The 25,887-nt window shown below is 38.3% G+C and overlaps 1 protein-coding gene across 1 annotated transcript in view; it reads left to right on the top strand.

The window, feature by feature from the left end:
- Nucleotides 1–235: 235 nt before the first annotated feature.
- Nucleotides 236–25,887, top strand: part of Lhfpl6 (LHFPL tetraspan subfamily member 6) — a 237,282-nt gene continuing 211,630 nt past the window's right edge. The window contains exons 1-2 of the mRNA XM_020167602.2: nucleotides 236–377; nucleotides 1,771–2,322. Coding sequence (XP_020023191.2) covers nucleotides 1,938–2,322 — 385 coding nt within the window. The 5' untranslated portion in view covers nucleotides 236–377; nucleotides 1,771–1,937. The remainder of the gene's footprint in view (nucleotides 378–1,770; nucleotides 2,323–25,887) is intronic.

Raw genomic sequence — 25,887 nt, forward strand, 5'->3', positions numbered from 1 at the left:
AGGGGACAGGAGAAAGAGGAGGGCCGGGCAGCCGAGGGGAGGAGGCGGTGCGTGCCTCGCCTGCCAAAGGGAGAGCGCTTCATCTGCTTGCGATCCGGGCGCCGGGCGCTTGGCCACAGCGCTCCGCCGGGTTGCCGACGGAGACCCGCGGCCAGTGGGGTGTCCACCGCGATCCACGCTACCGCTCTTCTGCAGACCCTCCGCTCCTGCCCGCCCTTGCTCTTCCGAGTCGCCCCTGATCTCTGCGGCTGTTGGGGACAGCGGCGAAGAAGAGAAAGACGGTCTTCTGTGTCGCGGATATTCCCGTCCCGGAAAGACAGCAAGTTGTGTGCGCGCCCGGGACGCAGGAGAAAAGGTGGCCACCACCCGTCAGCCATGTGAGTAGAGCGATCGACTATCTCCAGGGGTGGGTAGGCGATCCGGCTTCTTTCCCTCGGCCCCTTCCCCCGAACGCTGGAGTTGTACTGCTCCGGCTCCGGACTTCCTGAGCTTGGCTATCTGTGGGCTTTGCCAACCCGCCGCGTCTGATGTCGGCGTCTGCCTCCGGGGGGTGCTGCCTTCCCATCCTTATCTCCTCCCGAACCGGCTGAAAAATGTCTTTCTCCCTCTTTTTTAGAATGGAGAGATTATTGTGTGTCTCCATGGGTGGGGTGGGTGGGTGAGGCAATTGCAGGGAGCTGAATATGGGCTTGTCTTGATAAGGGCGCTTCACCCCAGCTGGGGAAGAGCGCCTTCCTCTTCCCACGCGTATCCCCTGGCCAACCTAATGGCCCAGACAGACCAACTTCTGCCACTGAGCCCAGTTGGCAAAACATTTTTAAAGTAGCCTGAGTTCCCTTTGAGTGGTAACCAGAACTGGAGATGCGGTGATGTGTGGGAGGAGACAGATAGGGACAAGGGATTGCTGTGGACCCTAAAAGCTGGAGTTAGGAACTCTAGGGTGGATGGACTCTGTATTTCTACCTTCATTTCTTTATGGAAACTGTGGGAAGTGGGCCAGGAGCTGCCGGCATGGAAGTAAATGCACCTGGAAGTGTTTGAGTGATGGGGATTTGACCTAGGTTGTGAAAAGTGTGGGTTACCTTTCAGACCAGACAGTTTGTTCAGCAGGAGAAATGCTCAACAGCATGAAATTATTGGAGCCAATGAGTGATTACAGAGACGTGGAATAAGTCACTACAGCCTTTTTTTTTTTTTAACACTAGAAGGTAATTATTAAGGTTGAAGGAGTTCTCCAGGGTGTGCCTTGATTCAGTGTTGGGAATGTCTGATAATAGTTCTGCCCAATGTATGTGCCTACATACTTCACAATGTTTGCTAAATTTATGGTACTCTACAACTGTGAACAATTATCTTAATTTTTTGGTTTGGACTCATGTAGAGTCTTAACACATTCTTAAAGGGACCCAGAAATGTTGCTTACAAACTGTGATTGTGAACTTGAAAGCCAAGTCATTTTATTTTAAAATCCTGAATTATGTTGACTGCCAGTAAAAATGCTACATTGCTTTTAATGTGTTTGAAATGAACTCACTGATTTAGCAAATAAAAGTAATGTATTTCTTTAAGTAAATAGCTGTCAGAGTTAATTTAGAAGCATTTAGCTAGTTTGACAAAACTTGAGTTACAGAGAAAGTTAGTTTTTTTCCACTTTTTGAAGTGTTGAGGCAACTTTGAATATTTAACTGAAAATTGTAGATCAACTGTGTATGTGTTATTGCTTCTCTAAAAGTATTTAACTTTTAATACTTCCTATTGCTGTTTTATCAGGGACTATCATCCTTACTACAGAGGATGGGAAGTTGATGCCCAGTAAGACTGAAGATACTTTTTGCTAGTAGACACACACTGCTTACAGAACTGTGGATTACCTGTGGGCTTCCAGTGACTTCACATTTACTCCTGCTATCCCCAGAACATTCCCTGTCTGATGAAACATGGCATCCAGCCTGACTTGTACCGGAGTGATCTGGGCTTTGCTCTCCTTTCTTTGTGCTGCCACATCTTGTGTGGGGTTCTTTATGCCTTATTGGCTCTGGGGATCTCAGTTGGGCAAGTCTGTGTCTTTTGGTACTTTCCGGAGATGCTCGTATCCTGTGCATGATGAGAGTCGACAGATGATGGTGATGGTGGAGGAATGTGGGCGCTATGCCTCCTTCCAGGGCATCCCCAGCGCGGAATGGAGGATCTGCACCATAGTGACCGGCCTGGGTTGTGGTCTACTTCTCCTGGTGGCGCTCACCGCCCTCATGGGCTGCTGTGTGTCCGAGCTCATCTCCAGAACAGTGGGAAGAGTGGCTGGTGGAATCCAGTTTCTGGGGGGTAAGTGACTTGCTCAACTTGAGTTGTTTACCAGAATCCCAAAGCTATATATTAAAAATTGTGTGTTTCATTGGTCTACTGAGATGATTGGCATTTGGGGTGCACAGGAGAAATAAATATGAAATGATTTTGGTGATAGGCTACCAAAGTCAAAGGTTTTTACTAGAATTGCTTTACAGCTTCGAAGACTCTTTATTTCTATACATCCATAAGCATACATCCTTGATCTGCTAGGTGCCACCTATGTGACCCAGTAACATTTAGCTTGTTTGTAATATGTCTGGGAGACTTTATAGCTTTTGGCTTCTTGTTCTCTCTGTCCAAACATAGGCAATTGAATTAGCTTTACCTTACTGGAACCTCAGATTTTTAAGAGGTAAAAAGGTTTCATAGGAAATTGCAAAAAGTTTTTAATTCAACATTGTTATCACAAGGCTTTACTATTCCTTGGTGGGATGTTAATATTGCCCAATATTAAACTATCTGTCTAAATAAATACCACTATCTTAAATAAGAGATCAGTTTTATATTAACAACTATAAACTTTACTATGCTGCAATGATAGCTAAAGGCTAATTACCACATTAGGACTTAACTTCCCTGGGTGCTTTTGGTTTGGGGATTAATAAAAAAGAAAGAGAGAGAGAGAGAGAGAGAGAGAGACAGAGAGAGAGAGAGAGAGAGAGAAATACTGCTTTTAAGGAATGAGGCATACTTGTCCCAAATGGACTGGATGGCTTCACTAACACCAGAAAAGGCTTGATTTTTTACTTGGCTTTTCTCCAGCAAGTATTACCTCAATATCTCTGGTCATATGGTTTTAATTGCACTTTATATGTTTTCCACCTTGCTTCCCTCCATTCTTCAACCTGACTGGCTGAACTTGCCTGAGTTACAATCTGCCCTGGTGAAATATGACAACCTCTATAGATAGTGCAGACTGAAGGGAAATAGGAAACCTGGAAAAGTTATAAAATGTGTTTGTAACTTCATGTGACTCTTTGGTTTAGTGTTTTCTTACAGTCTTTTGTAAAGAATGCAGGAGAAAAGACATTAAAATGAATAGTTCTTAGATAGCTGGTAAATATTAGAGAACTCCAATGGATTATTTCAGGTTACTCAGAATAAAAGCCATATTTTAAGTAAGCGTGCTGAAAATTCAAGTGACAAAAGTTGAGTAGTTTGAAACAAGAGTTAGATTTGTTTGCAGTCCTTTATTTCCTTACCCTGAATTAACTGTTTTCAATTGGTTGTTTTCTCTTTGATTTTGCATTTTAGTCTGTTTTGGGAGGCCTTTTGGGGGAGGAGGAGTGACAGTCCTCTCCTTACTACTTCAATACTCACTACTGATAAAAATCTTGCCTGTGATATGTATATTTACATAAAAATATAGTAAAACTATTAGGGAACATGAAGTGATTGTTGTTGAAAGTGGAAATAAAAGCCCAGGATTTGAAAACTTGTTGATAACACAGATTTTTAGAGTAGAGCTAATCAGGAATATTAAAAAACTTTTTTCTTTAAGAATAAACTGGGTTTGCTGTTGTTTGACTTGGCTCAAGAAAAATGCTTAGGCAGTTGCATTTTCTCCTCTTATGGTAAATATTACTTTCCATTTTTTCTTCATTTTGGGGGCAGAGACTGCTATTATGTCTGGCAGAATAGGAAAATGCTTACAAAGAGAAATCAGTTTTTATTGATTATCTTTAAACGTATAAGGAAGGAAGGCAACAGGAAGTGAATCTGAGGCTCATGAGATTTATGGTTCCCTATCTAAGCTGTGTATAGATTTTTTTGAATTATATAGAGCTAAATGTTCTACTTTACAGAAAACCCAAAGGGACAGACAATTGGGAAAGTTATATATATATTTTTAAAAGAACCATGCTTTTTCTTTGTGTATGCTTTTGCTGAACTCTGGCTTGATGAGAGTTACTGACATTAAGCTAAAGATATAATTTGTTACTAACAGTTTTCTCTCATTTCTCATAAGCATTTCTCTTATCAGGCAAAAAAAAAATTCTGGATTTAAAACCTAAGAGGGCTTAAAAAAAAATTCTAACCTCTTAAGAATACAAGTAAATAAATAAGCCTGTTGCTAGAGATAATAGTAAATTTAGAATTAAAAAAAAAACTTCAAATATGGAAAATGTTTTGAAAATCTGTCAGTCATCACTATCGGGCAATGAAAGACCAGATGACAAAACAAAACCCTTCCGAAAGAATTTCTCCTGTTATTCATTGCATAATTGTGATAAGGAGCTGGATTTTATTAAATTTTTCATAAAATGGATGGGTTTTATAAAGACTTTACAAAATGTAAACCAGTGAGTTCTGTGAATCTCATAGACTGAAGTGTTTCAGAAAAGTATCAATGTCTAGTGAACTCTGTGAGGAGGCAGATTTTCTTACTAAAAATGATTCTCCCAGAAGGGTTATGTTTAGCTAAAGTGAGGGTTGCTCCAAAAACAACAGGAAGCAGGAGAATGGCAAAATACAGAGGCATCCTGCTTAACCCTGCCTGCTGGATCTGGGGTTTGCACATATGGTGTAACATCAGACAGTAAAACCCCTACAGTACTTTTGGAACAAGTTAAAGGACAAAGTGTCAACCTTGATTTTGACTCGTCTTGCCATGCTTGATTAGAGGTTAAAATGTCACCTGTGAACTGATACAAAGCATATACTGGGGCTGTTGTACGCGGACATTTGCTTCTTGTCGTAGGATTCCTCAGGCATCAGGGATTACTACTTTTCCAGGGATAACTTGTACAAGAATGTTGATTCTACCTAGCTCATGGTAGAAGTCATGTTTGTGTCATAATAAAAAGCATTGTGAATTGAGTTTTACATTTAATTGATTTTTTTAAAGAGGCATGTAGAAAAACTTTGAAAAGTGAAATGTATAATGAAAAGGTTAACATGTATGTGGTATGGTGAGGATGCTCTGAGAAGATAGAGATTTTAGTACACAATTATGTGCTTTCAAATACTATCATAGTCATCAAGGACTTCAATAGAATTTTTGTGTGTGCATGGATTTTTAAAAGAAAAAAAAATTTTTTGCAGTGCTGAGTCTTGAACCCAAGGCCTCACTCATGTTAGACAAATACTCTGCCACTGAGCTATACCCCCAACTCCCTGACCTTAACAGAATTAAAAAAATTAATAGCAAACTTTTTGATACATGTATTAGTAAGATGTTCAATGTACATGTTCTGTAAAAAAAAACAGTAACAACAACGTAGATATATTAAATCTTTTTGTAAGTCTGTCAGTTTGTTTTTCTACATATCAAAATCTGAATTTGTTGATTTCATCTTAAGAAATTGCTGGTACTATATTGAGGGGGTACCAAAGAGAGCCCCAAATTTTACATTATTTCTTGTTTAGTTTGAACTCGAGTCATATGTATGTATCAAATGGGTGCTGAATGTTAACCAGCAGCAAACCACTACCTTTTCAGTTTACACAGCATGCTGTTCTAAGAAGCCAGAAGAGATCATCTCAGCTAATGCATAGTGAAGTGCTGCTGAAGCAGTGATGATGTTGGAGATGTCTTTGAGCCTCCTATTCTTTGTGTACTGCCTCTCCAGTCTCCTCACTGAAGGTCTCACCTGAGCTGGTCTCTCATTCCTTTGGGTTGAGGATGACTGCCTGTGAGTCTCCTTTCTCTTGCTCTGCTTTAAGCCTGGCCCGTTCCATGATACTCCACAGTGTGCTTTCCTTTCTATCTACTGTCAAGTGACAGCTTATTAATAAGGTAAATAATAAGTGTTGGCGTACTAATGGACATACTGGTTTTCCAGTGACAGTGTCTAAACTGAAAGCAGTTGGTCTCATTTTAAAAACATTCTAGAACTTTTTAAGCCAGTGAAAGGAGCAAGCAGGGCTTCTTTTACTACCCTTTAAATTATATCTGTACATTACTAAACTCTTGTTTCATTCACCTCGCTCTAACCTATGATGTAAGGTCCAGATGAAATATCTTGAGTTCTAATCCAGAGTTTTCAAACTTTAACATAATCTGCAAGACTTGTTAAAATACCAAGTGCTGGGCCCATCTCAGAGTTTCTGATTCAGTAGGTTTGGTGGGGGACCTACTAATTTGCATTTATTACATGTTCCCAGGAAATGCTGAAGCTGCTGGTTCTGAGGCCATATTTTGAAAACCCTGTTCTAAGCTAACCATTCAATATTTTAGAAAAATATGACTTCTGGTAGATAGTTCACTTTCAGGACTTAAAGTTAGTTTTGTCATGATCTGATATAATCCTCTCTAATTGGGCTGTAAAATGGTTCCACCCTTAAAGTTTGGTATTGGTTGGGGACATCCTGGTTCCAATTTCCTTATTCTTGTCTCCTTGCTCTGGAGTTCTCTCTCAATACATACTATAATATATCCAATATTTATAAAGTTTATTTTCATTTACCATTCTCCTGTATCAGAAATAAGATTTCATAGGTGGAATTTTCATTTCACCTCAGTGAAGTATAATTAATTCTTCTTTCTACAGATCAGAATGCTAAATTTTAGAGAGTGATATCCAAAGTTATCCCACTAGTTATGGATTGAGTGATGAGTATTACCACCATAATATTAAAGTGTTAATTAAAATTCTACCTTGTATCATATTTAGAACTCAGAATTTTTTACCATCGTGGATAATAAGTCTACTAAAATTGGTGAATACTTTTATTGTCTCCTTGCCCTCAGTTTATTCTTCTGGTACAGTAGAAACACTGATGTTCATAAAACTAACAACTTTTCAAACAAAATTTTATTATAGGTTAATGTTAATAGTGCAATGTCTAATAGAGAGGCCATTAGAGTGCCCAAATATACTGTCTTTTAAAAATTATTCAACAGCAGATTGCATGCTCACAATTTTTTTTGTATAAGTGCCCATTGTGAAAAGTCTTTTTAATAATAAATATTACTTCCAGAGGACACTTTTTGTGTGTGTGTAGTGCTGGGGTTGAACCCAGAGCTTCATGCATGCCAGGTGAGTGCTCTAGCACTTGAGCCATACTCTATTTGTATTTTGTTTTTGAGACAGGGTCTCGCTAACTTTGCCAGGGCTGGCCTGGAATTTGTGATCCTCCTTCTATGTCTTCTGAGTAAATAGGATTACAGGTGCACACACATTTCTTAAATCACAAAACCAATGACTTTCTTATTGTCTTTAAAAAGGAAGGGTCAATGTGGACCAATAAAGTATTGTGATAGAAACAAATAGAACTTTTAAAATTCTAGACAGATCATAATAAAGGAGTCTAAGGATTTCACAGGGATTTTTGAATAGTTACTTTTAGAGGACAATAGGTTAGACACAGCACTGACAAGTTTTGGTCAATATTGCTGATTTATTATTGAGAGATTTGATTTATTTTCTTTATATGATAGATGTCATTCCAGTTAGTGACTTGGTTTTAGAATTCATGAAGCTTAAATTATATTGTAAGTTCCAGAACTGACTCTCTTATTACTTTAGTAAATACTTTACCCTTGTGTATCTCAGACTTTTTATAATCAGGTAATAGTTGATATTTTGATGTATTAAAATATGTATAACAATATTATCGGATTAAAAATGAAATTCCATTCTGTGATTCTCTGCTTTTATTGTCTTACTTCTTCTAATATATCAGGAGTTATAGCATATTTTTCTTCTAGTTTTATAGTGACTATAATTGCAAATGATACTTTACATGTTGAATTAGTATTTGATGTACTGTTTAGTTTTAGTTACTTAATAGTGACACTAGTATCTATAGAGTATAATGTCAATTCTTTTGTATTTCATTGGAACATTTTGAAGACAAAATAAAATAATGCTGCTAATGGAACATTTAAAACAATGAGCCTTTAACTGATATCCCTTCATAATATTAGTCCCTTGAAAGAAAGGGTCCTGGTAGTCATCTGTATTGAAATGATGCAGCATAATACTACATTTACTTCTCCAAGCACATTTTAATAGCTTCAAATAAGCACTTTAAAAAATCAGCTTAACTTTAACATTGTGTTTCACAAATGAACTTGGGAATGGCAGGATCCTATTTACTGTAATATGCATTAATATCTCTTTAAATTAATAGCAAGAGAATGACCACTGGGAAAAGCTAAGTTAAGTATGCTGTAAACTCAGGAGATTGGTGGTAATTGGCATTTACTTATTGGTGCTAATTAGCCTATTATATGTAAATGATGTGTTAGTTGTTGGGATGGAAATTGGGATATGGGTCCCATGCTATTGCAGTCTTATGAGGAAATCACCATATGAAGTGTAATTACAATCCAAAGGACTCCTCATGTATAGCACATACTCCCATGTTTTGCTGTAGACCACAGTCAGCTGGTAAAGCTCACTTAGCAGCCAAGTCAGGGGCTTACCAGCTTAAGACAGTGTGTGCCTCTTGCTTTCCAGTCTGCCCTTCCTCTGCTTTGTTGTGTATTATCAGAAGGGACTACATTTCTTAGGCACTTTGACATGGTCCTCTGGGTAGGTTTGGCCAGAAGAAGGCACTTTGGGGAGATGGGAAGCAGAGAGAAGCCAGGATGTTCCCCTTTCTCTTGTTCCTCCCTGGATAGTGTCATGAGCAGCAGCTGTTTCTTCTCCTGGAAACCCTTGTTTTACATGGTCTCATGGAAAACTGCTGATTCCCCCAGTAGTCTGTCTGATTTTACCCTAATCAGACAGCCCAGATCCTCCAGTTACTAGTAATGCCATTTTCTTCTCAGTATCACTCTATTCTTATGAACAGTAATAGCTTTTCATTGTCTGTTTTTCAATTCTTGTTTGGTTTTTAGCTCTCTTATCATCTGTACAGCCAATTTCTTATATTAAATTATCTATGTTTGAAATACCTTGGATGGTTTCTGCTTCACTGGGTAGAGCCTGGCTGAAACATGGCACATCGTTCAAATTCATAACTCAGTCAGATAGAGGATTATAAGCTTTTGTTGTTGTTGTTTTGTGAATACACAAAAATCACAGGTGTTTAGTCTAGGAATGCCCACAGTCCACTGAAGTTTGAATGAAGTGCTATAGGTACACTGTGAGGACCACCATGCTATCTGTGAAGGTTTTATAGCACAGCTACTTGCTGAACTGAGTCTGGAAAGCAGGAGACTCCTTCGGCCTTGGGGCAGGAAAATGCCAAGTCCTCAAAGTCAAGGAATTGTGAAACAGTCTGATATGAGTTTAGAAAATGGCCACAGATTTTCTATAGGAAATCAGATGGAGAGGTGATGGCTAGGGATGAAAATAAGAGAATAGGATGTGAAGGCCCCTGCTCTATTTGTCTTCCATGCTAACGATTCTTTACTTAACTAAACTGAGGCTTTTCAAAAGTTAGAGGTAAAATTGATCTAGGAACCAAGTAGCACTGAGAGGAAGACAGGTTGATTTGGGGGAACAACCAAAGTCAGGAAGGGCAGTTAAGAGTTATGACACCTCTCTCTGGCCACAGAGATGATAAAGACCTCCATGAGACTATGGGAAGAGAAAGACAAGGATTTTGAAGGTGTTTCTGAGATGGAATCAACAAGCTTTGCAGCCACACTTGATATTTTTAGATGAATAGAATGAATAGCTCAGTAGTTTCATATTTCTTTATATAAGAAAATAGCATTTTCTTTTTTCCTTTCTTTTCCCTCAAGTTAAAAAAAAAAACCAACAGCTGTGTTTTTGCTTACGGAAGGTTATTTTTAAAAGCAATAAATATTGTGACCACATTAAATCGATGTAACTTATTATATGACTTTACAATGTGATTATCTCTGATTCGAGAATCCTTTGCACCTTTGTATGCACAGAAGTGTGAGTTACTGACTACCCAACATACCTGGGGGCTTCCAAGGATGTATTTTTATGATGGTTAAAGCAACTCCATGTCATTGAACTTCTCACTGGCTTCGTATAAATACAGCAAATGCCAAGTGTATAAATATATGAATAATAATTAGATGTAAGATTGATTGTATACATCTCATTTTCATAAATAATTTTGACATTTTCAGTTAGACCTTTTTGTTTGTAAAGAAATAGTGAATATTACTTAGTAACATGTTTATAACTGGAAATTGCTGTCTTAACTGTTTAAATTGATCATATAGTTGGAGACCTAATACATTGCTGTTGTAGCTTATGTTAGTCATATTACCGCTGTGTATTAAAGTAAAGAAAATAAACTAGTGATCTCTTGATTTTTGTCTATGAGTTTTTGTTCATGTTAAGTTCCAACAGCTAATTGCACTGCAAGTCATGAAATACAAAAAGATTTTTTGTAGCGAGGCACAGTGGGGCATCCCAGCTACTCAGGATATGGAGATAGGGTCACAATCTGATGTAGGCCTTGGACAAAAGTCTGAGACCCTATCTGAAACACAAACTGAAAGCAAAAGGAGTGAGTGTGTGACACAAGTAGTAGAGCACTGAGACCCTGAATTAAAACCCCAGTACCAACATCAACAAAAAGTGTTTTTTGTCACTCCAGTGTAATGTAGTTTCCACATATTTGTGATATTGAATTTTTGGAAAAAGCAATGTGTCTTTAAGCTCTAAAGTATTATGATTCTGTGATTAAATGTAATACTTGGGTGGTGTGGTACTCCTTAGTGAGACTTGCAGCAAGTGAGGTATGTCTCTCTGAGGTGTTTCTTTGTATCTCTCTGTCAAAACTTCAGAGTTCTATTACAACACAGTCCCCCAGTCTTATCTTAAGATGAGATGAGCCAGACTGTCTTCTCAGTAATATACTAACATATATTCCGTGGGGGTGACAGATCTTAGTAGATGATGCTGCTGGGATTGGGCACACAGAGGATGCACTGGTGCTTTTCAGAATCACATCCTTCCAACAAGATGTGACTGGGAAGGGATGAGGGCACAGTCAAAGTCAGCACAGCTTTTCTCACTCCTGGTTGGTTCCCTATGACAACCCAACCTCTCCATATTACTTCTCCTCCCCTCCTTTGTACTCACAATTTTTTGTAGTATTATATTGTACTTGTACTGCATTCATAATATTCTTATTGTAATGTAAGATTTTCCCAGGTTCTCTTCAAGTCTAGAAAGGAGCTAGTGGAGTCATTGAAGTCTAGCACCTGCCACTCAGCAAAATAGCTTTTCAGAGTCCATGTTAGATCATTTCCAAAGCAGACAGCAAATTATTACCTTCTGCTCTCTCTCAGAGAGAGAGTCATTATTTTCTATAATTTAGCATATGATGAACCATCATTTTTGCTGTTTTGTTTCATTTTTCTTATTAGTGGTTGTATTAACCCATTTAAAGGGAGAATTACAATTCTTAGGCATAATTTCTTTATAGACTCCAGGTAGCTTCTAAGAATTAATTCTCATAATGGTACTCTAAGGAGGAATATTAATTTTAAATCTTAAGGGACATTTACCTGGTACATAGTTAATGTAAAAACAGAAACATTTACTGTATGTTGGTGATTTTCTTTATTCATTTCTTGAAAAATTATTTTTTAACTCTTTACTATGTGTTAGGTTCAGTTCTAGGCACTGGAGATAGAATGCTAACCAGAAAGGTATGGTTCTTTTTCACCTAGAATTTAAGTCTAGCAAATAAGATCAGTATTAATCAAGTACTCCCCCAAAATACATATACATAAATTATACATATGCTAAAGGTTAGGAAGCAAAGGTGCACCAATATAACTCACAGCTGGGGTGCCAAAGGCAGGTAATCCTGAGGAAGTCAGATTTGAGTTGAGAACTGATGCACTGAGGGACATGATGCAAAGGCAAGAGAGTCTGCCAGGTGAAGGATAGCAGGGTCAAGGCCCTCTGGTGAGGGAGCAGAGTGGTTTAGCTGCACTCTGGATCAGAACACAATAGGGAGGATGGGTTAGAAAGAGGCTGGAGAGATAAGACAGGGGCCAGAAAGATTCATGTTAGGATTTGGTAGGATGTTCAGAGACCAGAAGCCAATGAAGAGATGAAGAGGTTTGAGAAGGGAGATACTATTTATCCTGTACCAACCTGTTCATATATGAAACTTTTTCATTAAAGGTAAATTGTTGGAAAGTTATTATAAATCATTATGGCATTTAAATGTGTAAGTTAATCAATACATATGTCTCTAGGAATTGGTTAGGGAATACACTTGTTGCAATTTGCACCTTGTACTTTTCTTTCACAGGATTTTGTATGCTTGGGATTGCTTACTTAGTTTTTTTCAGTTAGGTGCAGAATATCTTTCTTCTCTGATTGGCTGAAGCTCCCTGAGGAGAGAAGTGTCCTATTTCTAGATCCTAGCAAAGTGCCTGAGAGAGAGTGGGAGGTAATAATTTGTTGCCTGCAGGCATTTGATCTAACATGGGCTCTTTGAAAAGCTATTTTGCGGAACGGCAGATGCTAGACTTGAATGTGACCTTGTCTGCCTTTAAGAGGCCTAAACTCTAGTATGAGAACTTGTATGGATGAGTGTGATGCAAGGCTTCACAGATGTCCCCAAGATCCTGTGTGGCACCTCACTGAGTAGGCTGTAGAGCTAGGTCAGGATATGGGCGGCTTAGATAAACTCAGCTGTAGATCCTGGGTTGAGTTTTCCTGAATCTTTAATATTGCTATTAAATTGGTTATAATACATATATACATGGAAATGCCACAATGAAACACCCTGTATAGGTATCTGAAATAAACAAAAATGTCTTTTTTTTGAAAAAAAAAAGGAAGGTAAAACAGGCCCTGTTTGGGGAATAGTGGCAGTGGGAAGAGGGAGGATATATGGAAAGGGTGAAGGAGGTGAATATGGTGGAATTATTATGTACTCATGTATGAAAGTGGAAAAATGAGACCTGTTGAAACTATTCCAGGAATGGAGAGGGGCATAAAGGAGAATGATGGAGGGGGTGAATTCAACTATGATAAATTTTAAGAACTTTTGTAGTTGAAGTGTATCCCCAGTACAAAAAAATCAATCAATAAAACAAACAAACAAGCCAGGCCAGGATATTCTGGGAGCTCCAGAATATTTGGCAGCTGATCAAACTTCTACTTTGTAAAGTGCTTTCCCATTGCTGGGGGTTAAGCTCAGTAGCCCCATGGTCACTGAAGTTCAATCTTTTCCCCACCGCCTGCATCACACGATCAGCTTTGCCTTGTCTTCCCTGGTTGTCTTACCTTCCAGGTTCCCCAGTAAGGCTAATGTCTCAATGGATTGCAGTTCCCTTGGTTGGACTTCTTAGTGATCTACTGAGTGAAGTCCTGGACTCCAAGAAATGGAAGAGGTAAAGAAAGGGATATGAAAGCTAGGATGAAAATACAGTCAATGCTGTTTGGCAGCTGGTTGTCATTAGTGAGGTTAAGTGTCAGTGGTGAATTTATGCTTTTAAGTTTTAACTGCCTTCTAGAAGGAGGCTGTCATTTATGGGGAGGAGGATGAAGAGTGAGTACTTTAACCTGTTTTGGGTAGTGGAGGTTGTTTTGTTTTCTTTGGTCTCATGCATAAATATGGCATTCTATTTTGGTTGTGTGGTAGAAGAAAATCAGTTCATTTAGCTCAACTTCCCTACTGGTGGCTATCCTGATTATAGCCTCCTAGTAGGAATCATTTAAAATTCAATTTGGCTACTGGTACCCTCCATGCTCAGTAGCTTTCATTAAATTACATAGCAGTGAGTTCTTCTTTACTGTGTGCCACCTTTTGATATACATTTGACTTCAGTGTAATTTCAGACAGTTGTGCTCTGTGTGGAGTGGTTTTACCATAATAATCTTGCTGTCCAGTGAGTATAGATCTGCAAATCTGAATCTGATGAGATTTTAAGATGGTAGAAAAACATCACACAGGGAAATGTTTATATTTATTTATACTTTAGTTAGTTAGGCTTGTTTTTGGAAAATCATTTTTGTTGCATTACTTACAGTTTAAGATTAGTATAACATTTTTTCCCATGTGAGATGCTTCAGAATTGATGTACAGTTGGATTCAAAAAAAAAAAAAAAGAAAGAAAGAAAAGTGTCCTTGACATTGTAAATAAAATTAAATGTTAGTAGTTTTTTCTTTTATTAGCATTTTTGAAAGTACTGCTTGCTGTTCATGGGTTCACATTATTCTATGGCCATATGTTGTTGTGTAAAGCAAGCAGACCCAGGATCTGAACACAACAGGACATACCCACCAGCTCATGTCCTGAGCAAGTTACTGATACCTCAGTTCCTTCATTTAGTGCTAATAGTAATACTAACTTATTGAATTTTTCTGAATTTTAAGTACATATAAGCCATCTAATATCAGTCCTGATCAAGTAGATTCTCAAAAAATGGTAGCTAGTACTAATAAGTCATTACACAAATATTCACTGAGCCTTGCCCTGTGCTAGGATGAAGTAATGAATAGAAGTGAACTATGAAACAACTGTAAAGAAGGTTGATCCCCAGCATTGAAAAGAAAGGAAGGAAGGAAGGAAGGAAGGAAGGAAAGAAAGAAAGAAGAGAGGTGAAAGATATTTGATTATATTTTCATCTGTTGTTACTTTGTAATCCCCCCACCCCGACACCCGCACTGCATTTTCCCAATTGGTTTGTGAACTAGGAACATTCTTATCATCAGGTGCTTTATTATTCACTACATAGAAAATACACTTGACACTCACAGATCATAAACTGAGATCCCATACAGGTATTTATATAAATACTGTCAATGTCTGGACAAGTGTTTTTTGTTTTGTTTTGTACCTTCCACCATATTAGAGTTTTCTTACTCATGGTAGTACTTTTATATATTGTCTATTGCTTCTGTGAGACCCTTTCTTTGTTTTTTATTTCTTTTTTGTGATGCTGGGAATGGAACTCAGGGCTTTGCACATACTAGGCAGTTGCTCCATCACTGAGCCACACCTCCAGCCTGAGAGCCTTCCTTTAACTCTCCATCTGTCTTGCAGTCCCCTCCCATGTATTTATAGCCACTACTGCCTGGTCATAAAATTTGTATTTTTTTTATATCTCTTGCATAACCACAGAGACCAATTGAAAAGTAAAATTAGCTCTTTAGAGTTCTAAGTCATCCAATGTCAGATACTTTTAATATAGTAATTGTGTAATATACAAGTTTTCACACATTTTTCTCTTTTAATCTGAAGATTCTGCTGCAGCTTTGTGTTTGATACTGTGATAGTTGGTATGAAAGACATAAATATAATACAGGGTATAACCCCGAGAAGTTTATAAATTCATTGCCTTGATTATTAGTTTCTTTCCTCAGAAACATGTTATTATAATGCTACTGACAGTAAACTTCAGTATTGTGTTATGTAGCTAGATCGTTATTCTATCTTCAGAAAATGAACCTTGCCAGTAATATTTGCTGTGTGTGCTGGAGTTATGTTTTCTAAAATTAGAGCTCAATTCAGGGTTTGGAGAGCTTTCATTTCTGATCCTCAGGAGAATTGAGAAAAATAAATAGAAAATACCTTTGATGGTCATATATAATTCTTTCAAAATGCTATAAGAGAAAGATAAAAATGTTTTGAAATCAAAGTTAGATGTGGACCCAAAGAGTATACTATAAAACAGAATTAGTTTGAGACCAGTGGCTGAATCCTATAGAATGGGAGGAATTTTGTCTTGAATATACTTTGAGAAAGTTACTTTTTTTTAAATTGATTTTGAATTATTTATTTATTTATTTATTTTCATTTATGCATATGTACATACAATATTTGAGTCATTCCCCCGCATCCCCCTACCCCCTTCCTCTCCCCCCCATCCCCTCGCTTCCAGGCAGAAACTGTTCTGCTCTTATCTCTAATTTGGTTGAAGAGAGAGTATAAAAAATAATAAGAAGGACAAAGCATTTTTGCTAGTTGAGATAAGGATAGCTATACAAGGAGATTCCTAGCATTGCTTCCATGTACAAATGTGTTACGTTCTAAGTTGATTCTTCTTGAACTGACCTTTTCTCTAGTTCCTGATCTCCTGTTGGCCTCTGTTGCTTTATTTATTTATTTATTTATTTATTTTATTATTCATATGTGCATACAAGGCTTGGGTCATTTCTCCCCCCTGCCCCCATCCCCTCCCTTACCACCCACTCCACCCCCTCCCTCTCCCCCCCACCCCCTCAATACCCAGCAGAAACTATTTCGCCCTTATTTCTAATTTTGTTGTAGAGAGAGTATAAGCAATAATAGGAAGGAACAAGGGTTTTTGCTGGTTGAGATAAGGATAGCTATAAAGGGCATTGACTCACATTGATTTCCTGTGCGTGGGTGTTACCTTCTAGGTTAATTCTTTTTGATCCAACCTTTTCTCTAGTTCCTGGTCCCCTTTTCCTATTGGCCTCAGTTGCTTTTAAGGTATCTGCTTTAGTTTCTCTGTGTTAAGGGCAACAAATGCTAGCTAGTTTTTTAGGTATCTTACCTATCCTCACCCCTCCCTTGCGTGCTCTCGCTTTTATCATGTGCTCATAGTCCAATCCCCTTGTTGTGTTTGCCCTTGATCTAATGTCCACATATGAGGGAGAACATACGATTTTTGGTCTTTTGGGCCAGGCTAACCTCACTCAGAATGTTGTTCTCCAATTCCATCCATTTACCAGCGAATGATAACATTTCGTTCTTCTTCATGGCTGCATAAAATTCCATTGTGTATAGATACCACATTTTCTTAATCTATTCATCAGTGGTGGGGCATCTTGGCTGTTTCCATAACTTGGCTATTGTGAATAGTGCTGCAATAAACATGGGTGTGCAGGTGCCTCTGGAGTAACTGTGTCACAGTCTTTTGGGTATATCCCCAAGAGTGGTATTCTGGATCAAATGATAGATCAATGTTTAGCTTTTTAAGTAGCCTCCAAATTTTTTTCCAGAGTGGTTGTACTAGTTTACATTCCCACCAGCAGTGTAAGAGGGTTCCTTTTTCCCCGCATCCTCGCCAACACCTGTTGGTGGTGTTGCTGATGATGGCTATTCTAACAGGGGTGAGGTGGAATCTTAGTGTGGTTTTAATTTGCATTTCCTTTATTGCTAGAGATGGTGAGCATTTTTTCATGTGTTTTTTGGCCATTTGAATTTCTTCTTTTGAGAAAGTTGTGTTTAGTTCACTTGCCCATTTCTTTATTGGTTCGTTAGTTTTGGGAGAATTTAGTTTTTTAAGTTCCCTATATATTCTGGTTATCAGTCCTTTGTCTGATGTGTAGCTGGCAAATATTTTCTCCCACTCTGTGGGTGTTCTCTTCAGTTTGGAGACCATTTCTTTTGATGAACAGAAGCTTTTGAGTTTTATGAGGTCCCATTTATCTATGCTATCTGTTAGTTGCTGTGCTGCTGGGGTTTCGTTGAGAAAGTTCTTACCTATACCTACTAACTCCAGAGTATTTCCTACTCTTTCCTGTATCAACTTTAGAGTTTGTGGTCTGATATTAAGATCCTTGATCCATTTTGAGTTAATCTTGGTATAGGGTGATATACATGGATCTAGTTTCAGTTTTTTGCAGACTGCTAACCAGTTTTCCCAGCAGTTCTTGTTGAAGAGGCTGCTATTTCTCCATCGTATATTTTTAGCTCCTTTGTCAAAGACAAGTTGGTTATAGTTTTGTGGCTTCATATCTGGGTCCTCTATTTTGTTCCACTGGTCTTCATGTCTGTTTTTGTGCCAGCACCATGCTGTTTTTATTGCTTGTGCTTTGTAATATAGTTTGAAGTCAGGTATTGTGATACCTCCTGCATTGTTCTTTTGACTGAGTATTGCCTTGGCTATTTGTGGCTTCCTGTGTTTCCATATAAATTTCACGGTAGATTTTTTGATCTCTTTAATGAATGTCATTGGAATTTTGATGGGAATTAGATTAAACATGTAGATTACTTTAGGGAGTATTGACAGTTTTACTATGTTGATTCTACCAATCCATGAGCATGGGAGATCTCTCCACTTTCTATAGTCTTCCTCAATCTCTTTCTTCAGAAGTGTATAGTTTTCCTTGTAGAGGTCTTTCACATCTTTTATTAGGTTTACACCTAGGTATTTGATTTTTTTTTGAGGCTATTGTAAATGGAATTATTTTCGTGTATTCTTTTTCAGTTTGCTCATTATTAGTGTATAGAAATGCTAATGATTTTTCTATGTTGATTTTATATCCTGCTACCTTACTATAACTATTGGTGATGTCTAGAAACTTCTGAGTAGAGTGTTTTGGGTCTTTAAGGTATAGGATCATGTCATATGCAAATAGGGACATTTTGACAGTTTCTTTACCTATTTGTATTCCTTTTATTCCTTCTTCTTGCCTAATTGCTCTGGCTAGGAATTCCAGTACTATGTTGAATAGGAGTGGAGATAGTGGGCATCCTTGTCTGGTTCCTGATTTTAGAGGGAATGATTTCAGTTTTTCTCCATTAAGTATAATGCTGGCTGTAGGTTTGTCATATATAGCTTTTATAATGTTGAGGAACTTTCCTTGTATTCCTAGTTTTTTTAGAGCTTTTATCATGAAATGGTGTTGGATCTTATCAAAGGCTTTTTCTGCATCTATTGAGATGATCAAGTGGTTTTTGTCTTTGCTTCTGTTAATGTGGTTTATTACGTTTATTGATTTTCGTATGTTGAACCACCGCTGCATCCCTGGGATGAAGCCTACTTGGTCGTGGTGAATAATCTTTTTGATGTGTTGTTGAATTCGGTTTGCCATTATTTTGTTGAGGATTTTTGCGGCAATGTTCATTAAGGAGATTGGCCTATAGTTCTCCTTTTTGGAGGTGTCTTTGCCTGGTTTTGGGATAAGTGTAATACTGGCTTCATAAAATGTGTTTGGCAGTTTTCCTTCCCTTTCTATTTCATGGAACAGTTTAAGGAAGGTTGGTATCAGTTCTTCTTTAAAGGTCTGATAGAATTCTGCAGAGAATCCATCAGGTCCTAGACTTTTCTTTTTGGGGAGACTCTTGATTGCTGCTTCAATTTCATTTTGTGTTATAGGTCTATTCAGGTGATTAATTTCCTCTTGGTTCAGTTTTGGATGATCATATGTATCTAGAAATCTGTCCATTTCATTAAAATTTTCAAATTTATTTGAATAAAGATCTCAAAGTAGTCTCTGATGATTTCCTGGACTTCCATGGTGTTTGTTGTTATCTCCCCTTTTGCATTCCTGATTCTACTAATTTGGGTTTTTTCTCTCCTCATTTTAGTCAGGTTTGCCAGGGGTTTGTCGATTTTGTTTATTTTTTCAAAGAACCAACTTTTTGTTTCATTAATTCTTTGTATGGTTTTTTTGGTTTCTATTTCGTTGATTTCAGCTCTTATTTTTATTATTTCTCTCCTTCTATTTGTTTTGGGATTTGCTTGTTCTTGTTTTTCTAGGAGTTTGAGATGTATCATTAGGTCATTGACTTGGGATCTTTCAGTCTTTTTAATATATGCACTCATGGCTATAAACTTTCCTCTCAGGACTGCCTTAGCTGTGTCCCATAGGTTCCGGTAGGTTGTGTTTTCATTTTCATTGACTTCCAGGAACTTTTTAATTTCCTCTTTTATTTCATTGATGATCCATTCTTCATTAAGTAATGAGTTATTTAGTTTCCAGCTGTTTGCATGTTTTTTGTCTTTACTTTTGTTGTTGAGTTCTACTTTTACTGCATTGTGATCACATAGTATGCACGGTATACTTTCTATTTTCTTGTATTTGCTGAGACTTGCTTTGTGCCCTAGGATATGATCTATTTTGGAGAAGGTTCCATGGGCTGCTGAGAAGAATGTATATTGTGTAGAACATGGATGAAATGTTCTGTAGACATCTACTAGGTCCATTTGTTCTATTGCATATTTTAGATCTTGGATTTCTTTATTGATTTTTTGTGTGGATGACCTATCTATTGATGATAATGGGGTGTTAAAGTCCCCCACAACCACTGTGTTGGCATTTATGTATGCTTTTAGGTCTTTCAGGGTATGTTTGATGAAATTGGGTGCGTTGACATTGGGTGCATACAGGTTGATAATTATTATTTCCTTTTGGTCTATTTCCCCTTTTATTAGTATGGAATGTCCTTCTTTATCTCATTTGATCAATGTAGGTTTGAAGTCTACTTTGTCAGAGATAAGTATTGCTACTCCTGCCTGTTTTCGGGGGCCATTGGCTTGGTAAATCTTCTTCCAGGCTTTCATCCTTAGCCTATGCTTATTTCTGTTGGTGAGATGGGTCTCCTGTAAGCAACAAATTGTTGGATCTTCCTTTTTAATCCATTTCATTAAGCGGTGCCTTTTGATGGGTGAATTAAGTCCGTTAACATTAAGCATTAGTACTGATAGGTATGTGGTGATTCCTGTCATTTAGTTTTCTTAGTTGTTTGAAGGTTTGATTGTGTGTATCTAAGTTGAAGTTACTCTCTACTTTCTTGCTTTTTCTTTTCCTGTGGTTTGGTGCTGCCTGTCTTTTCATGGTTAAGTTGGGTTTAACTTTCTGTGTGCAGAATCCCTTGAAGAATCCTTTGTAGTTGCGGCTTTGTGGTCACATATTGTTTTAGTTTCTGCTTATCATGGAAGATTTTTATTGCTCCATCTATTTTGAATGATAGTTTTGCTGGGTAGAGTATCCTGGGGTTGAAGTTATTTTCATTCAGTGCCTGGAAGATCTCACCCCATGCTCTTCTTGCTTTTAATGTTTCTGTTGAGAAGTCTGCTGTGATTTTGATGGGTTTGCCTTTGTATGTTACTTGTTTTTTCTCTCTTACAGCCTTCAATATTATTTCCTTAGTTTCTGAACTTGTTGTTTTAATGATGATATGTTGTGGGGTAGTTCTATTTTGATCTGATCTGTTTGGTGTCCTGGAGGCCTCTTGTATCTGTATGGGAATATCTTTCTCTAGATTTGGGAAATTTTCCGTTATTATTTTGTTAAATATATTACGCATTCCCTTTGCTTGCACCTCTTCTCCTTCTTCGATACCCATGATTCTCAAGTTTGGTCTTTTGATGGAGTCGGTGAGTTCTTGCATTTTCTTTTCACAGGTCTTGAGTTGTTTAATTAATAGTGCTTCGGTTTTTCCTTTAATGACCATTTCATCTTCAAGTTCTGAGATTCTGTCTTCTGTTTTTTCTATTCTGCTGGATTGGCCTTCCGTTTTGTTTTGCAGTTCTGTTTCATTCTTTTTTCTGAGGTTTTCCATATACTGGCTGTTTTCCCCTTTTATGTTGTCTATTTTTGTCCTGAGTTCATTTATCTCTTTATTAATTGTGTTCTCTGTTTCATTTTGGTGTTTATACAGTGCTTCTATGGTTTCCTTTATTTCTTCTTTTGTTTTTTCAAATTCTCTATTTTTGTTGTCTTGGAATTTCTTGAGTGTCTCCTGTACATTTTGGTTGACCCTATCCAGTATCATCTCTATAAAATTCTCATTGAATACCTGTAGTATGTCTTCTTTTAAATTATTCTTGTGGGCTTCATTGGGTCCTTTGGCATAGTTTATCTTCATTTTGTTGGAGTCTGGATCTGAGTACCTGTTTTCTTCATTCCCCTCTGGTTCCTGTACTAATTTTTTGCTGTGGGGAAGCTGGTTTCCCTGTTTTTTCTGTCTTCCCATCATTGTCTTTGGTGTTGTTACTGTCCCTGTACTGTGTGCAATTAAGTATTTTCTAGCTTGTAATAATAACAATGGTAATATTTAGAATGGAAGGATGAGCTGAGATGGAAAGCAAGAAGTTAAAGAAATGGGAAAAACAAATACACAGACTGGAGGGAGAAAACAGAACAAGGTGTCAGACAAGAAGATTTCAAAGGTATCAACAGGGAGCTTTAGTGTACTAATCGACAGTAAGCTGAACAGACATTAGAGAGACAGAGAGAGGATTGAAAATCAAAAATAAAAAAAAGTAAGAATAAAAATAAAAAGTAAATGAAAGAAAAATCTATTTATAAAAATGTGTTAAAATAAAATGAAAAAATAGAAAATTAAAAAAACCCAAAAAATCAAAAAACCTCCAAGTTCAAATGCAGTGAAGTCACAGTCTCCAATCCTGGAGATGGTGCCTCAGATGTTGCTCTGTAGTTGTCTCATCAAAGGGGACACATAAAGAAGAACAAAACTACACACACACGCACCAAAATAACCCCACCAGGTGTCCCAAGTTCAAATGCAATACAGTTTCAGTAACTTTTTCAGCTTGCAGGTGTAATTCGGTTGTTGTCTCATCAAAGGTAGGGAGAAAAAAAAAAAAGAGTCTGGAGACAGTTCTGAGAATGGTATCTGCAGCTGTGGCTTGCCTGCCCACTGCTGTCAGCCTGCTGTTGCTGGAGGCGTTATTTATGCAGATCTCTGGGGTGAGCTAGCACTCACCTGGACCCGCAGGCTTTGTTGCTCAGATTTCTCTTATGCATGAGCCTCTGCTACAAGCTTTCCCCTTTCCAAGCACTGGGAAAGGTGACACTGCACCCATATTCTCAGGCCTGCGTGTTTATTTACAGTTCATGTGGGAGGTGGGTCTTTCCCCCTCTCCTGTGGAGTTTTCCTCCCTCCACCATTCTCACCAGCTTTCCCGCTCCTGGTTGCTGGGCCTGCGCCCCTGCTCCCACCAGAGGCTCTCTGGCCAGGTGGGCTTGTTTATTTACATTTCCAGGAAGGATTCCCTTTCCCCATTCTTTGGCACTCAGGGCGCCCCACCCTCTTTCCTGCGTGTCTTATTCTTATTGCTTAGTACTCAGTTTCTCTTTTTTCCCCAGGTGGAGGTCAGTCTGTCCAGGGGGCTATGCTGCTCTGGCCCAGGCTTGTCTGTGGGAGAACCTCAGTACCGCAAAGCTCACCTGGTCTGCGTCTTCCCAAGCCATATGGGCTCCGGCCACTGGCGGCCCCGGGGGCCCTCCTCGTTTCTCCGTTTAACGTGAAGTGGAGATTCTCTGCACTGGCAGGAGGTGTGGAGGGGTCAAAGTTATGCCTTTTCTCAGTGATTATGCCTGCAAAGTGTGTCTCCGGCGTCTCTCCAAGATTTCACTATAGGAGGGTCGCTTTCTGCTTCCTCCCTCTAGCTGCCATCTTGGAATTCCCTTGAGAAAGTTACTTAATGTAACATGCCATCATATATGACTGAATTATACTGTCTGTCACAAAAGTCATGGCTTCTGGATGACCATTTACAAAGCCATCTTGGCATTCAATATTGTTCCCACTTAGTGTCACAGGACACTAAAATATCCTGGTTTCCAATGTTTCAGGAGACCTGGGTTAGGTGGAGGATATCAGTCATTTGCCTGGACTCCATTTCTGTATGCCTTCTTTCCTCCCACCTATCTTCAATTTGCTGACAGAGTGATCTTGGCTTTCACTGTGGTCCTCCATCTTCAAAATACCTCAACTGTCCCTGTGAGATGAAAATATCCTACTTCATTGGTCCCTCTCCCATCCAATGACCTCCTTCTTTGTACATTCCAGGTTGGCCAAACAGAATCTTCTAAGGTGTCTTGTGTTTTCTGTGCGTAATCTCATTTTCATGTTTTTGTAGACATTGTTCCCTTGACCTTTATTTCCCCGTCTTTGCAAACCCAGTTCTGCTTGTTTTTTGAGATCTCCTTTAAGTGTTGACGTCTCCATAGCATCTCCTCTGAATTGCACAGTTAGTGTGGAACCTCCCTCTCCTGTGATCCCATGGCATTTTATCAGCAGTTTCTGGTCGGAGTTTGAGGAGAGCTCCATCTAATGTGTATGATTTTTGGGCATCCTACTGTAATCTCACAGTGTACTGTCTATCTGCTGTGGTTTTTCTATGTATTTGGTGACTCTAAAATTATGTTATTCTGGAAAATTTTGCATCTAGGTATTTATCTGAGAAATATACTAATTTGGAGTTGATGATATATTTGACCTGTATTCTTGGTATTACACTGTTAATTTCCCTCCTTTCTCTTGCTGAGGTCACTTCTTATATCTATTACTCTCCTACCTAATTGCACAATGCAATTCTATGGAATTTCTATGTTGGATGTCAGTAGCTCAATGCTTAAAATGATGACTTGTTAAATGTAACTATTTCTGATCAAGTTAATATCCAGAGATGACCTTCTTTTATCTATTCCCATTTTATGTGCATTCAAACTCACAGATGACATAGGAGTAGTCAATACTTGGCAATGTTTCTGGGAGACAGTGAACAGGTATTGTTTCATGCTGATCCAGTCCTTCTTGTCAGGGGTTTTTAGCAGGGTGCCTTTGTCCTATGACTCTATGATGATTGACTCAGCCATTTTCTTTAGACAAAAACTAACTTGGTTATTCTTCTCCTGAAAAGGAATAAAGAGAAGTTACCAGTGATATGAGTTGAGACTTGCTGCTTGTGTGTGTTTTAAAGGTGGTGAATATACCCAGAAACCTTCTCTTCAATTCAGTCTTTGTTGAAGAATAACTTATCTTTTCTGGCAAACTGCCAGAAGCATTCTTATTTCTGTGCTACCAAACATTTCTATTTCAAAATTAGCAAATCCATGTCAATATTGGATTGTTGGAAGGGTACCCAGAAGCCATCAGTTAGTTAATCCAGGTGTTGTATTGTTCATTTGGACCACAATGACAGACTGCCTCTGGGAGATGATCAAAATACATTTCATGGAACATGAACTTATAGGAGTGCTGGGGGTGCTTGTAACTTGGTATTCTTTTTGAGTCATACTAGAGTTTGAACTCAAGATCTTGTGCTTGCTGGACAGATGCTCTACCACTTGAGCCATGCCCCCAGTCTTTATTATTTTTTTTCTTGCTTTATCTGTTTATTTATGTACTTATTTATTTTTAGGTAGGGCATCCCATTTTTTTACCCAAGACTGGCCTCAGATGATGATCCTACTATCTCCACCTCCTGTATAGCTGGGATTACAGACATGTATTAGCATATCTGACTTTGTTGGTATAGAGTGGTCTTGCTAACTTTTTCCCTCCAGTGACCTCGAACAGTGATCCTCCCAATCACTGCCTCCTGTAGCTGGGATTACAGACCTGCACCACCCCACCTGGTCTGGAACTTGTTACTTTGAGATAAGTAGAACTGCTGAGTGTGTGTGCATTGAATTTTGTTCTTTTAACTCGCACTTGGAAGTACTTATGTTCCTTTCCAAAATGCTAGCCTTTCCAAATTTGGAAAACAATTTTCTGAAATGACTATAGTGGGCCTTCAAGTATTTGCTACTTACTTCAGCTTTGCTTGCAGAAACATGTTTTGTCACTCAGTGTGTGGCATGGTATAGTGTGTGGAGCAGGCACTTAGGAAAGCTAGGGTATGTTTGCCCAATTTGGGAATATATCCTTTTTAACTGCCCTGTAAGATTTTTTGTTCAAGTTTCATAGATCATCTTAGTACTTAAGTATTTTTCTTCTTTAAAAGTTATTTTTTCACTTTTGTGTTTTTATCTTTAGTCTGTTAACTCCGTAAAGGTATGAGTTTTCTGTATCTGTCTCCTCAGAGCTTTCTGTGTTTTTAGCATACCCAGTTTGTTGAGATTAGGCCACTGAATGGTGGTTGAATGAACTAATGAATTCTATTATATTAGCAGAAAGGTAAGGGCAGTAGAGTAATCACGTCTTACCTTGAAAGTAGGATAGGTGACATAATCTGG

This window comes from Castor canadensis, chromosome 10, assembly GCF_047511655.1.
Source record: "Castor canadensis chromosome 10, mCasCan1.hap1v2, whole genome shotgun sequence".
NCBI classification, from domain to species: domain Eukaryota; kingdom Metazoa; phylum Chordata; class Mammalia; order Rodentia; family Castoridae; genus Castor; species Castor canadensis.